The following is a 13,894-nucleotide window of genomic DNA, read 5'->3' as shown; positions in this document are numbered from 1 at the left end:
AAAAAAAAAATCTCACAGAAATGAAAGCAATACACATGTTCACGAATCACTTGTGATTCATTAGCCTGGTTTCTGGAAATTCCTCTTCAGAAAACAACAGAAAATACAAAATGAGTTACATGCACACAGACATTTTGGCAGCACTCTTTTTTAAAAGAGGACGTGGGATACACAAACTCAACGAGCTGCACTCGGTGGGTAGCTGTGGCTGCAGTGCCCAGATGAAGGTTCTGGGGTCTCAATGCAGAGCCGTGCCTGGTGCTATTTATCGTGGCTCCTGAGACTTTCCAGAGGGTTAGAGCCAGGGGGAAATATTATGCAGATTGAAATATATCCAGACTTGTTTTGATGCAAAAAGAACTACAACTGAGAGGGTAACAGGCAGGAAGGCTATGGTTCCCCAAGTACAGGAAATAGACTGCAAGCGTCAGATGTTTTTTTCCTTCTCGATACAAAATTAATAGGTTTCTTTAAAAATTCTGTGTTGCCATGATAACAACTGGTTCCACCAGAACTTTTCTCAAACATTGAGCTAACCAATGCATTTTTCTTATGGAAATGTTTTTCTTAAGCTATGTTAATGAACTATGTATTTAACCTTAGACTTGTCTTTCTTCAAGTCTCTGCCTAAGACTCAGAACCAATAATGGCTCAACAAACCAGTATGTTTTACTCATGAAAATGTTCTTGGGCTGTATTAATGAGACTATGTACTTGCTTGGAAATCTGCCTTTCTTCAAGATTCATGTCAGTTGTTTTATGGCCTGGGTTGACTCACCTTGTGCCACTGTTATCTCAAAATGCAGACTGTGGATGAGGGGCCTGGTGCCACTCTTGAGTTTTGAGACATTTCCTCTCTCCAATTAGCAGCCTGCTGATGGGTGTATAGCTTCTTGCTGAAAACTAGCAGGAGGGCACTCTTTCTGCCCCCTTCTGATGTCTGGGTCAGAAGCTCTTTTATATTTTAATAAAACTTTATTACACAAAATCTCTGAGCGATCAAGCCTCGTCACTGGCCCCAGATTGAATTTCTCTCCTCTGGAGGCCAAGAATCCCAGCGTCTTTCATGGCTCAGCAGCAACCCTTCACAACTCTCTGTGGTATTAGCAGCCCAGGGAAGTGCACTCTGGCATCAGAGACCACAACCCTTCACACACCTCCACATCACAGGGGCTCCATGGGCCACACTGTAAGAAGCTATTAAATGAATAAAAAAAAACAAACCCAGGATAGAAAGCTGTATGTACACTGTATGGTTGCAGCACCGGGGAACCTGTTCCGTATTAACCATGGTCGGATGAACAGAGATCTCAGGTAATCTATGTTCCATTTGCTTTCTTTTGGTAATGGGTCTTAGCACTCTTATAATGAAAAATGTGATTAGAGAACTTTGTTCAGTCGCTCAGCCTCCGCAACGGTAATGAAATCTGAGACAGATGATCACAATACTAGCTTTTCAACCCCATGTTTTCAGTCTTGGTATCCTTACTTGGACTCATTTTAAGAAAAGCAGGAAAAAAAAAAAAAAAAAAAAGAAAAGCAGGATTACAGAAATGTGAGTCAGAAGTTATAACACACTGTACTGTTTGTTGTAAACTGACTAGAGGCCAAGAACCAGAACTGAAATGAACTAAGGCCCACAAGCTCGGGCACAGAAACAAGCAAGGAAGTATGAGAATAGGCAAACCAGGAAATGTCCCAGTGTGTAGACAGGTATTCTGCTGGGGCACGCGTGGCCCAAGCAGGCGGACACAGCCTCTTCTCTCAGCAACGCTCTCAGCTGGATCTGCTACTTCTCAGAGTCCCCACGGGGCCTGGGGACACACAGAGGGACAGACACTGTGGGATGCACAGAGCCTGCTCCCACTTGCACGGCCCCCAGCCTGGGTAATGTCACCCTGAGGGATGGGAAGTCACCGGGCCATCCCAGAAACCCTCTGTGGGCAAATAAGCTCATCTTGCCGGGCCACCCAGAACAAAGCTGCAGGACTCCATGTACCACTTTCACCTGTCTGTAATCTCACCGCTCCGCAACTCCCCAAGTCTACATCAGATACCCAATCCAACGGAACAAAAGAATTCGGATCCTTCTGATCATAAAATGCCACAATTTATTATAATTTCTCTGCAGTGCAGTAGTTAGTTAAAATGTATACAACTCCTATATCTGATTCATCAAGAACTAGGTCTTATCAGAAGGCCCTGCTACACTCATTGACTCCACACTGGTGAGCCAGAGAACACCAAGCTGACCGGGGCCCAGCACAGTGGAACCACACGGAGGGAAGACACCTCCGACTCTCTAATTGTGTGGGTCTGTCCACTGAGCCATACTTTACAATGAGAGAGAAATCCCCGCACCAGGTGTCTCTAAACACATGGAGACTGAACCATCAGAGGAGTGCTGCTAATTCACTACTCGCCAGGATTCTACACGCCGGGTCTCGTGACTGTCTAGAGGACCGCAGGCAAGAATGCAACAGATACAGAAAGGGTAATCTTTAAACTGGGCTCTCAGTGGCGGGGGGACTCCCGTCCTGAAGAGGGCTGGGGCATCCTGAACTTGGAGAGGTCCAGGTTTAGGTCTAAGAAGGTGTATGTGCTGTAGTCATGATGCTGGAGGTTCTTGTAGGTGGTGTTGTCAAACGGCTCGCTGGGAGTGGCTGATGCAGGCTCTGCAGGGAAAACACAACAGTGGGTGAGTGGGGAGCTTCTGAATGGGTCAGCTGTCTCTCTCTCATACACACACCCCAGGCAGTCTTCATAAATCCCACATGTAATAAACACATTGTATACTTAGAAAAGCCCAGAAAGCAACAGTATCTTCAAAAGCAAAATAAAGAAACTTGATGAAAATTTACACTAATCATGTAAGAGGTGGAATAGCTGTTATAATGCCTTTATATCTTACTTTGTGTAGACCCTGGACTTCTCAGAATTTTGCAAATGCCAAGAACAGTTATGGAGGGATGTGCAGGTCATTTAAAGATGCAGGAAAAAAAAGCAGATCTATTAAAAATCTATCTCTAACAGCAATAAACCATTTACAGAAGAAAAATTTTAAAGTGGCAACTAAGTGAGACTTCTAAGTCTCCAAATACAAGAAAATCAGATAAAGTCCAATGTTTTTGATGATAACACAGTTAAGGGGAACTAGAAATGAGATATGGAGTTTTTGTTGTTTAACTTTTTAAAAAAGAAATTGTTGGTAAACTTTAGATTCATACTAAAAAATACTTAGCCATCTCTCTCTATGTGGAAGAAAGAAGAATTAGAACCCACACACCTACACAACTGGTGCTCTTAATACCATGTGTGTGGATGAAGCAAAAGACAACCCACTTCCCTGTGATGTGCCCTGAGACACGAGGATGGCAGAGGGGAGCTGGCCTGGGTCATGGCTGATGCTGGACGGGTTCTCACGGGCCTGAAACTACTGTTGTCCAGACTCCGTTCACTTCTAATCATGCTGCAAAAAAGTAACTAGTTTCCCATTATTTGAATTCATATCAAAATTTTCATACCAAAATGTTTTTCATTTTCTTAGTTGCGTTAAAACAAATGATGTTTTATTAAGAGAACTGATCTCCTCCCCGTCGCAACAAGCAGGGTATCTTCTCGTGGGGACAGCTCAGGCAGGTGCATCCTCACAGTCCACGTGTGGGGGGGGAGCTGACAGAAGGGGATCGAACCCCCACCCCTCCCCGGCAGGACAGGAGCCCAGTGGCTGGGTTGGGCGAGCTACAGCTCACCCCCTGCAGACGCTACCCTGAAAGTCAGCTGCACTCCGGGCAGCATCTTTAGCCTCCAAAGGGCAAAGAGAATGTTGGAAAAATAACACAATCATCAAAAACTAGCCAAATTGTTTTCAAAAAGATCTGCAATCTGAAAACTCCCAATTCTGTGTTACCCTGAAGGTGTGACAAGTCTATAGCAGAGTGACTACGACAGCAGCAGGAAAGCAGTTTTTGGGGTCAGGAGGAGGCTGGCAGGTGCTGGCTGCAGCTTCGTATGTTCATGAAAGAGGGAGAAAAGGGGAGGGAAGAAAACACACAATACTGTAACACACTGAGGCAACAACAGTAATTACAGGTAACGTACACTAGCCTAGGAGAGGCTTTAAACAGAAAAGAGGGCAGACAGGAAGAAGCCGGGTTTGTTAGTGATGGGTGCATTTCAAGAGTCACAGATCCTAAAACTGGAGACCTGCTTTCCCATTTTGCTGTGGTCCCCCTAAAGCACACTGTATTTTATGAAGTTCGATGCACAAGAAAGTAGTAAAATAAGAATAAGCAATTTCCCATTAAAAATTTAGGGGAGCAAAAAAGTCCTTCATAAAAACTCAGTACAGAAAAACAAAGCAGCCTGCTGTGCTCTTCAGGTGAATCAGAGGACACGTCCAGGGTAAACTAGACTCGGGCAGTTCAGGGCTGCCTTAAGGTCCAGGTTCAATCCCTAAAGTGAGCTCTTCCCTTAGGCATAACGATGCTAAACACAAAGGCCTGTTCAGCTCACCTGAAGGCCATTTCTCCAAGTGTAAGCACCGCTCCTCACCTGGGGAGTTTAACAGAACCCTCCCACCACCCCTCACTCAATGAGGTTCCCTGCAGGTTCAATACCCTTCAAAGTTAAGAATGAAGATGTTCATCTGCCTGTTGTCACAAGTTCTACTGGTTAAGAAACAGTCGGAAGCGCCAAGGGCAAACTTTTTCATTGTGAAATAAATCTGAAATGTTTTAGGAATTTCTACCCATAATAAACACACCCCCGCCAGCTTATCTGAGACACTGCTACAGGCCACAGGCCTCCTGGGGGACCTGATGAAGTGGAGCACTTGTTTTCATCACAGAGTTCCTCAAAGCCTGACCTCCCCACCCGAAGGACAGAAAGAGCTCTGAACCCCAAGACAAGGTGTACCCCGTGTGTGGTCCTGGCCTTCCACTTGAGCGGCAGAGTCCTCCATGATCCCGCCCTTCTCCTCAAGCTCCAGCACTGCAGGCTTTTCATCCAGAACATCTTCATTCTGAACAGCGGCTGGCTTCAAATTTTGCATGGGTAGCTGATCTGCCAAAATCTCTTCCTCAGCCTTTAAGATTCCTTCTGCTGCCTGCTTTTCCACTTTTTCTGTTTTGAACAGGGGAAGAGCCAGCTCCCCATCTGTTTCTGGTCCTTTTTTCTCCAAAAGGCTCCCTCTGGCCTCAGGAGGAGGGGCTGGCGGCTGCCCCCCAGCTCTGGCTCCTGTTGATGGGATGGGCGCCGGGCTGCCATCGGGATGTGTGGACAATCCCCACGTTGTTTGGTCAGACAAGACTTTTTTAACTTCAAGTGGCTTTTGGCTTTCTTTGTCTATTTTGTTTGATCTAGATATCTTCTGCGATTGTTTCTCCTTTACATTTTGCTTCACAGACTCCTCAGCGGCGTGTGACTTGGGCGCTGCGGTTTTGGGTTTGGGGTCCTTTCTGTCCTCCAGAGGCTGACTGGAGGCCCCTTTTTTCTTTGCCTGGCGGGGCCTCTCTGCAGGGGTGAGGTCCGGGTGTGGCTGCTGTGCCCCTGTCTTCTCTTTGGCTGATATCTCAGTTTTGGGGGCCCGATCTGCAGAGGAACGTGAGGCCTCTGCTACGGGAGACCCTCCCCTGCGCTTGCTCTTCACCTGAGGACCTGTTCCTGAGCGGTCGCCCTCCTCGTCAGACTCTGAATCCGAGGAGCTGGATGAGGATGAAGATGAAGACGAATCATCCGTCCCTCTCCTGCCCCGCTGGGCTGCCTCTGAATCTGAACCCTGTTTTCTGAATGGAGACACGACTTTCTGAGGAAACTCGACCAAAGTTTTTCTTGACAAAAGCTTCGGAAGCCCTTGGTCTGTGTGCGGCACGCTGGCATCGGGGTTAGGGCTTGCTAGCGTCCTGCTTTGGTTCACAACTGATGGGGAGGAAGTGGGTGCAGATAAGGTTTTGGACACCGCATCTGCTGTTGGGGGGGCGAGCTGCTGGCCCCTCTCCTTTGGTTCCACTACATCTAGGAAACGGCATAAAGAGGATTATTATTTTTCATATCGAGTAAAACAGTGTGAATTCATCAAGGTCACAGACATTTCATTACACATCACCTTGTTACTGACAGTATCTTCAACATCATCATCTTACGAACTGCTCCATGGAAACCCACTCTTAACGGAAAGCCAAGCCACACAGGAGAACAATTAAAAAAAAAAATCGCAGATGTCTTTCTTGATAGCTGAAGATTTTTTAAGATGGGTTTTTTAAACAATAGAAGAAGTAACAATCTTATCTCCATTTTTCACAGTGAGCACTTCCTGATGATAATTATTTTTTAAACTACTATTGCATCTCAATTTAAGATAAATTATAAAGATATTTTCAGATGATGAAAGTTTTAGAAATGCCTGATTTCTCAAATCCCTAAAGAAATTGATGCCTCTCAAATATTTTAAAAATGACCCATATTGCATGAACTTGACCTTTTAAACAAAAGAACAAAGCAAAGGTGGAGAACAGAGTCTGGTTTGGGTCTGGGGGAAGCACACGCACGAGTTTAAGAGTGGGGGTGGGAGGGAGGGGATACTGGGCGTCAAAGGAAGGTGTCCTGAGAGGAACCAGAGTCCTGCAAAATCATGTTCTTCAGCGGTTTCTTCTGCCAAAGAAAACTGATTCAAGACCAAAAAGGTCTAAAATAACTGAGTATCATATGTGTCATTAGAAACAGTCTTAAACTGTTACAGTAAGTGGTACTGTAAGTCTTAGATGTTGCAGAGTCAACCAGGAAAGAAAATGAAATCCCACAAAACATTCATTAGTTCTATTTTCACTCGTCTCTGGTGATAAATCTTTTTTAACCATACAGATAAGAAGAAAAATACAGAACAAGTTTTTATAAATTAAAATTACTTTTCAAGTCTAAAGCAAAATTTAAAAAAATATATTGCAGATGAGCAAACTCTAAATGCATTTCCTATTTTTCAAGTCTAGGAGACTATTTTATACTAAAAAGTATACCACTTCTTTAAAGTGGAAAAAAATGTATTTCTAACTTTACCATTTTACTGGTATCCAAAAAAAATCTCTTAATTGTTTTCTGAGATCAGGGACTATATATACACACATATATACACATACACACACATATATACATATATATACATATATATATACACACATCAGAATGACAGAAAATGATCAAAGAAAACTGAGAAATAATCAGAAATGGGCCAGAGAGAGGTCAATGGGCAGTGTAAGAGGATATGACTGAACAGCCAGAGCTGTGGGTGACAGTTTAAACTCCCTCCATGCCCTGTCTGAATCTGCAGCCATGCATCATCCCAGAACCTGCATTCTGACTGCAGGAACACAACAAGCACAGAGCCCCAGGATCACATGAAACATAAAATCAAGGTAAATGCATGCACATGCACTCAATCCCTCTCATTCTATCTAAACCATACCTGAAACAGCACAAAGGCTCTGACAAGGAATGTGTAACATACACTGGCCTCCAGACCCTGCTAGCCTGCTCACCTCTACCACTGATCCACTTTTATGCTGAGCATGAATTTTCCAAGTGTGAAAAATTAACTTCTATTAAGGCTTATTTTAGATAGGCTACTATCTAATTATAATGCCTCACTCTTTCACAATTTATTACGAAGATTTTTTAAAATGTAAGTAAGTTATTAAAACATTAGACTTACCACCTATTGAAAGCAAAAAGAAAATCTCAAATGAAATAGTTTATTTTGTTTGAAAAAGGAAACTTTGGTCTACCATATTAAATAAGGATGCTTTAAAATATCTTCTATGCAGGCTTAGTTACTGGGAGAGCCCCACAGACAGGCTAACAGACTGAACCACAGTAACACAGTTGCCTTTCATCAGGAGCCAACCTCCGACGCTCTGCAGCGCAGGCCCAGCATCCTCTGTGACTTGGAGGGAAGCCTGCTGCGATGACCACAGCTGCCACCAGTGACCCCTGTCAACAGTGCCGGCGGGGACACTAAGTCTGCACTCGGCAGAGTGGGATCCTGCCGCCTGGAGACAGCCACGTGTACCGAGCAGTGCGCTCGCTCTGAACTTAAGCATGACTCTACCTGTTTGTTTTCACGAAACTTGTGTTTCTAGAGGCGGGACACCTGCATACTCTGACAGCGTTCTAGTTTGAGTGTGACTTTCCTCGAAAGACAAATATTCGAGACACAAAGCCCCTAGAATAAGACCAGTCACAGAGCCTCCCCTCCCAGCATGAGGCGGACTTTCGGGGGCGGGTTCTAATCCTCAGAGGCTGTCACAGCCCAGATAAATAAAGGTCTACAGAAACAAGTCACAGCGCAGAGGCAGCACTCTCCTACAGCTTCTGTGTCTCCTCTCCACTTGAATCTCCTGAATATCTTTTCTCACTGAAAAATAGGGGTGGGCACAACTTCCAGCTTTTTAGTAGCACCCTAACTGAAAACGAAGGTGACTTAGGTGTTCAAAACAGATGAGCAACTCCACATCTTGTCAGCAGGTCACAAAACTAATTTCAGAAACAAAGGTACAATTCAACAGGATGCAAAACAATTTTTCAATTTTATATGGTAACAAAAACTTCTTTTCGCATGATTTTTACTATTAAAGAAAAGTTGGGCTTTTTTTTTTTGTTTGTTTTAATGAATACACAAGAATTGATTTTTTCCCACCAACAAGACAACACAGTGCTTATAAATATAGACTGGGGATCTTACTGCTGGGGCTCAATCAGGCTCCACTACTGACATGGTGTGACCCTCGATGGCTCAGGAGCCTCTCCCCTCTCCACTTTCTCATCTGTAACACAGGGATGTTAAACATAGGGCTTCCCTGGTGGCTCAGTGGTAAAGAATCCACAGGCAATGCAGGAGATGCGGGTTTGACTGTGGATTCAACTCACTGATCCTGACACCTCGGGAGAAATATTGAGGACTGCACATGCTGACTTAGAAGCAGGATTTCTTTTCCTTCATGCAGGGACTGGAATTACTTTTTAAGTTCTGAAATACAAGTGTAAAGTGCATTAAAGACAGCACAGCTCTAAAAGCTGTCTTCCCACCTGACCGCACACACACATCACACAGGTCATCAGCCTCATACTGACCTAGCAAGACTGGCCCGCTGACCCCACTCAGCATGAAGGGACTTGAGGCCTGCAGGGTTTGCTGTGGCCAGAGGTGGAAGCTACGTGAGCCCAAGGCCAACCCCCAGCTCAGTATTCCTTTCTCACAACTGTACCCAAAACCATCACAGGATGAAGCATTCTATTTCTATTTACATATAGAAGCACATTTCTGAAAAGGGGGATCTTTGGAAAAAAGAAGAGACTTTATGTTTAAGATTGTTGCTGTTTAGTCGCTAAGTCATGTCCAACTCTTTTGTGGCCCCATGGACTGTGGCCTGCCAGGCTCCTCTGTCCATGGGATTTCCCAAGCAAGAATACTGGAGTGGGCTGCCATTTCTGTCTCCAGGGGATCTTCCTGACCCAGGGATTTAATCCACAGTCAAACCCACATCTCCTGCATTGCAGGTGGATTCTTTACCACTGAGCCACCAGGGAAGCCCTGTGTTTAAGATAGCTATTTTAAAATGTGAAGATGAAAATTGAAAAAGAACATGGGCTTTAAAAACGTGGCAGGTGCAGGACAGAAAACAACAATCTTCCTGTTGAATTTGGGCCTCCAGTGGACGAGCACGCAGACACACAGGGCGGGTATGTGTCCTTAGCCAAGATGGATGGCATGTGAAAGGCAGCTGAAGGCTCTCTCAACAACACACTGATATTTTATAACCTACCTGTGTTTTTCTGTGCAGATGAAGAGGGGACAAAAGCATCTACACACTTTCAAACACTCAAACTGGGGAAATAATATCTTGATGAAAATAAAACAAACTCAAAACGATCATTCTAAACCCCATATAGTCAAAGATTTACAAAGAGACTGTACATTGCATATGTATATTAAGAGTTAACTAAAAAAAGGAAAAGAAAAAAAAAGTTAACTGAGGTTTCATCAATTAAGACTAAACGCAATGGGCCTCTTAAATAGTCCCTTGGATAGCTAGGATCAAACCAGTCAATCCTGAGGGAAATCAACCCTGACTATTCATTGGAAGGATTGATGCTGAAGTTGAAGCTCCAGTATTTCGGCCACCTGATGTGAAGAGCTGACTCACTGGAAAAGACCCTAATGCTAGGAAAGACTGAGGGCAGGAGGAGAAGGGAGTGGCAGATGATGAGATGGTTGGATGGCATCACCAACTCAATGGACATGAGTTTGAGCAAACTCCAGGAGACAGTGGAGGACAGGGAAGCCTGGTATGCTGTAGTCCATGGGGTCGCAGAGTTGGACTCGACTGAGTAACTGAACAACAATGCTGCATTTCCTATTTCCCCCCATGAGCATGTACTACACTGGATTCAGGAGCAACAGTCAAAACTGGCGGTAAAGTCAAAATGACTATGCAAAGAGCTAGAAGCAGATAACCACACTTCGTTAAGGGAGTCCTGATGGAATTGGAGCCTACTCCTAACTCCCTCTCCAAAGTCACAGCCACCTCACAGGAGCACGTGAGCACAGCCATCAGATACCACAGAGTCGGCATATGCTGCATCCCACTGCTACCCATGCAGTCTGATGTTTAGAAAATACAGAGAACCAGTTCAGAGTCAAAGACTATGATGTTACTGCTGTGTTTGGTCTAAAACTAGTCACAGATCTTCTGTCTGACTGTAATCTGGACACTCTTTAAAAAATGAAGCATCAAATTATGTAGCTCGAAAATTCTCTCTAATGCCTAGGAAGCTGACTTATTCACTCTGCCTTCTCTCTCACTTATGACGACCATGAAAACCTTACTCTTTGGTGGGCTCTGCTTCTTGGGGTTCGGTGGTAATCCCTTTTCATTCTTTCCTGATTCTGCAGAGAGAGAAACTGCAGGAGCAAGTCCTCGAAACACGCCTGCTTCCAGAAGCACAGTCTGACAAAAGAATGGCACAACAACAGAAATTTTAGAGTAATACCATTTATAACATCTATTACAGCATGAATATTATGAATAGTATTATCACGACATATAAATGCTGTGAATTCATATGGCATATTTCTAACAGTTATTATAATTTTCAGCACCTACACATATTATGGAAAGTTTGGAAAATACAAAAAAACTTCGAGCAAAGAATGCCTGAGTTCAAGGACAGTCACTACTAACATTCGAGTATTTCTTCCAAAGTGACTTTCTCCTAAGCATACTTTTTTGTAGTCTCCAATTACCTATCAATCTACAAAATACTTGATTCTTTTCATAAAATGTTTTCCTGTGCTTAGACTATAAAGCAGAAGCGCAATCTAGCCATTAAAAATGCTACTGAAGATGAAAAATAGTTGCTTCAAAACTGTCTACTATATATTGTAAGTGAACACTTTACACTTCACAGAGTGTTCATTCACTCAGTATATACTCACTAAGCCTACTATGTGCTGGACACAGAACACAGGCACCTACAGTACCTACATGAAGGTGAAGCATTTGCTTTTTCTGGTTATGACATCAGTTCAGTTGCTCAGGTGTGTCTGACTCTTTGTGACCCCATGGATCGCAACATGCCAGGCCTCCCTGTCCATCACCAACTCCCGGAGTCTACCTAAACCCATGTCCATTGAGTCAGTGATGCCATCCAACCATCTCATCCTGTCGTCCCCTTCTCCTCCTGCCCTCAATATTTCCCAGCGTCAGGGTCTTTTCAAATGAGTCAGCTTTTCGAATCAGGTGCCCAAAGTATTGAAGTTGCAGCTTCAACATCAGTCCTTCCAATGAACACCCAGGACTGATGTCCTTTAGGATGGACTGGTTGGATCTCCTTGCAGTTCAAGGGACTCTCAAGAGTCTTCTCCTTCAAAAAGCATCAATTCTTCGGCACTCAGCTTTCTTTATAGTTCAATTCTCACAACCATACATGACTAGCGGAAAAACCATAGCCTTGACTAGACGGACCTTTGTTGACAAAGTAATGTCTCTGCTTTTTAATATGCTGTCTAGGTTGGTCATAAATTTCCTTCCAAGGAGTAAGCATCTTTTAATTTCATGGCTGCAATCACCGTCTGCAGTGATTTTGTAGCCCCCAAAAACAAAGTTAGCCACTGTGTATATGTATTCATGAAAGCCTGAAAAATGAACTGGGCCAAGATATGAAAAGGAAAACTGTGGCCTCTCTCACAACAGATGCCCCCTCCATTATCTGTATTTTGCGACGATTAGAATAGTTACTGCTTTTGTCAAAAGAGTCATTTTTAATTTTAAATACAGTGAAGTGGACTTAGCTTTGTCCAGATGGAGAAAGTTCTTTCTCCTTTTCATTTCACAGATGAGGTAACCTAAGCTGGCTTCTGAGTGGCTGCCTAGTTACCAGGTCAACCAGGTTCTTGAAAGTTCCCTCATTTCTCCTAGGGTTAAATAGCAGAGACATGTCCTCAAGGGTTCTGGCGGGGCTCCGCGCGGGACACCTGCGGCCCCTACACCTGTCCGAGGCCTGGCTGCACACCGGAGGCTCCTGGGGATAGGGGTCCAGAGGGGGCGGTGGCCGGGGTCGCCGGGACCGTCGTCGCTCCCAGGCCTGGCTCCTAATCCCCCCAGGCCAGGTTCCTGAACCCTCACCCCAGGCCCAGCCCTCGACCCCGGAAGCGGAGTCAGCGGCATCCCCGGGCGGCTGGAGGTGACCGTCAGGCCGCAGGTCTTGCCCCGCCCTCTGCGGTCTCCCGGCGCTCCGCGAGCTCCTGGCCGCCGGTCTGGCCCCTCTTTACCTTCAGAGCCCCGGCTCGTCCTTGCCGTAGCAGAAGCGAGGCCGCCATGGCTGTGACTCAGGCGCAGACAGGACGACCCTCCCGCCGGGCAGAGGTCGCACCAGACTGACGCGACGCGGCACCGGCACTGCCGCCTGAGGGCCCGCCCCTTCGGATGATGGCGCCAATCACAGGCAGTGAAGGGGCGGGGCCCGGCAATGGCTGCTGCGCGCGCACCACCGCCGAAGCCCTGCGCGCGCACCACCGCCGAAGACCTGCGCGCGCATTACCGCAGCCTCCAGGTTCCCGGCGGAGCAGCTCGAGGCCACGCTCCCGGGAGGAGCCGCCAATCACTGGCGGAGGGTTTCCGCTGACTGCGGCCGCGCGGCAGGATGGGTGCTGGGACGCCAAAGTGGTCTTTGTGGGTGTCATTTCCTGTCCTCCGACCGGCGTGGTCACCCTGCAGGGCAGCATCAGGTTGGACCATGGACGCTCTTTGACCTGTGAGCACCGTAGTTCCAGAACCAAGGGGACGAGAAATGCAAGCTTTAGTTTACCTGTTTGTAGGACGCGGGGCAAAGACTCTCCCCTCCGAACCTTCCCCTGTTAGGCATAAACTTGAGTAGGGGTAGTTAGTTATTGACCTCCTTCTCACCCTGTTGATCGTGCCTTCACGCGTCTCTGCGGCATGCAGAGTATCATGGAAGTATCACTGGTCACTGGAAGTATCCCGTTAAAGAGGAGCGGACCCCTACCTCAGCTCCACCAGGAGAGGCCCTCCACTTGGCTGGAGAGTCATTCGGGTGGCAAGGTAAATGGGAAAACAGGTCCAACAGGAAACCCTGCCCCATTTGGTTAAAAAAAAAAAAAAAAAAAGCAACCACATAGGATTAACAGAAACTGGTGACTAACAAGATTCTTGAGCTTGTCAGAGTAGCAGCTAAAGGAGGGACTTCCTTGGCAGTCCAGTGGTTAGGACTGTGCCCTTCCAATGCAGGGGGTGCAGGTTCCATCCTTGGTCAGAGAACTAAGATCCCACATGTGGGCATGGCCAAAAAAAAGTTAGCTCAAGGAACAGTTTGCTGAAAGTTC

The 13,894-nt window shown here is 45.7% G+C and overlaps 1 protein-coding gene across 2 annotated transcripts; it reads right to left on the bottom strand.

The window, feature by feature from the left end:
- Nucleotides 1-2,088: 2,088 nt before the first annotated feature.
- On the bottom strand, nt 2,089-12,973 carry NDUFV3 (NADH:ubiquinone oxidoreductase subunit V3). Of its 2 annotated transcripts, XM_020892724.2 has the most exons (4): nt 12,824-12,973; nt 10,880-11,000; nt 4,918-6,015; nt 2,089-2,675 (listed from the first exon to the last, which is right to left on the bottom strand). In XM_020892724.2, the coding sequence occupies exons 1-4, from the start codon at nt 12,869-12,871 to the stop codon at nt 2,515-2,517; spliced, it is 1,428 nt and encodes a 475-aa protein (XP_020748383.2). In that variant the 5' UTR covers nt 12,872-12,973; the 3' UTR covers nt 2,089-2,514. The 2 variants fall into 2 exon arrangements, with proteins under 2 accessions (XP_020748383.2, XP_020748384.2); XM_020892725.2 differs by lacking the exon at nt 4,918-6,015 and having other exon boundaries at nt 12,824-12,961.
- Between the last annotated feature and the right edge of the window lie 921 nt (nt 12,974-13,894).

The sequence above is a fragment of the Odocoileus virginianus genome, chromosome 4 (assembly GCF_023699985.2).
Source record: "Odocoileus virginianus isolate 20LAN1187 ecotype Illinois chromosome 4, Ovbor_1.2, whole genome shotgun sequence".
Lineage (NCBI taxonomy): Eukaryota > Metazoa > Chordata > Mammalia > Artiodactyla > Cervidae > Odocoileus > Odocoileus virginianus.
Note: the sequence above shows the minus strand (reverse complement) of the source record. Positions and strands in the feature narration are given on the sequence as shown.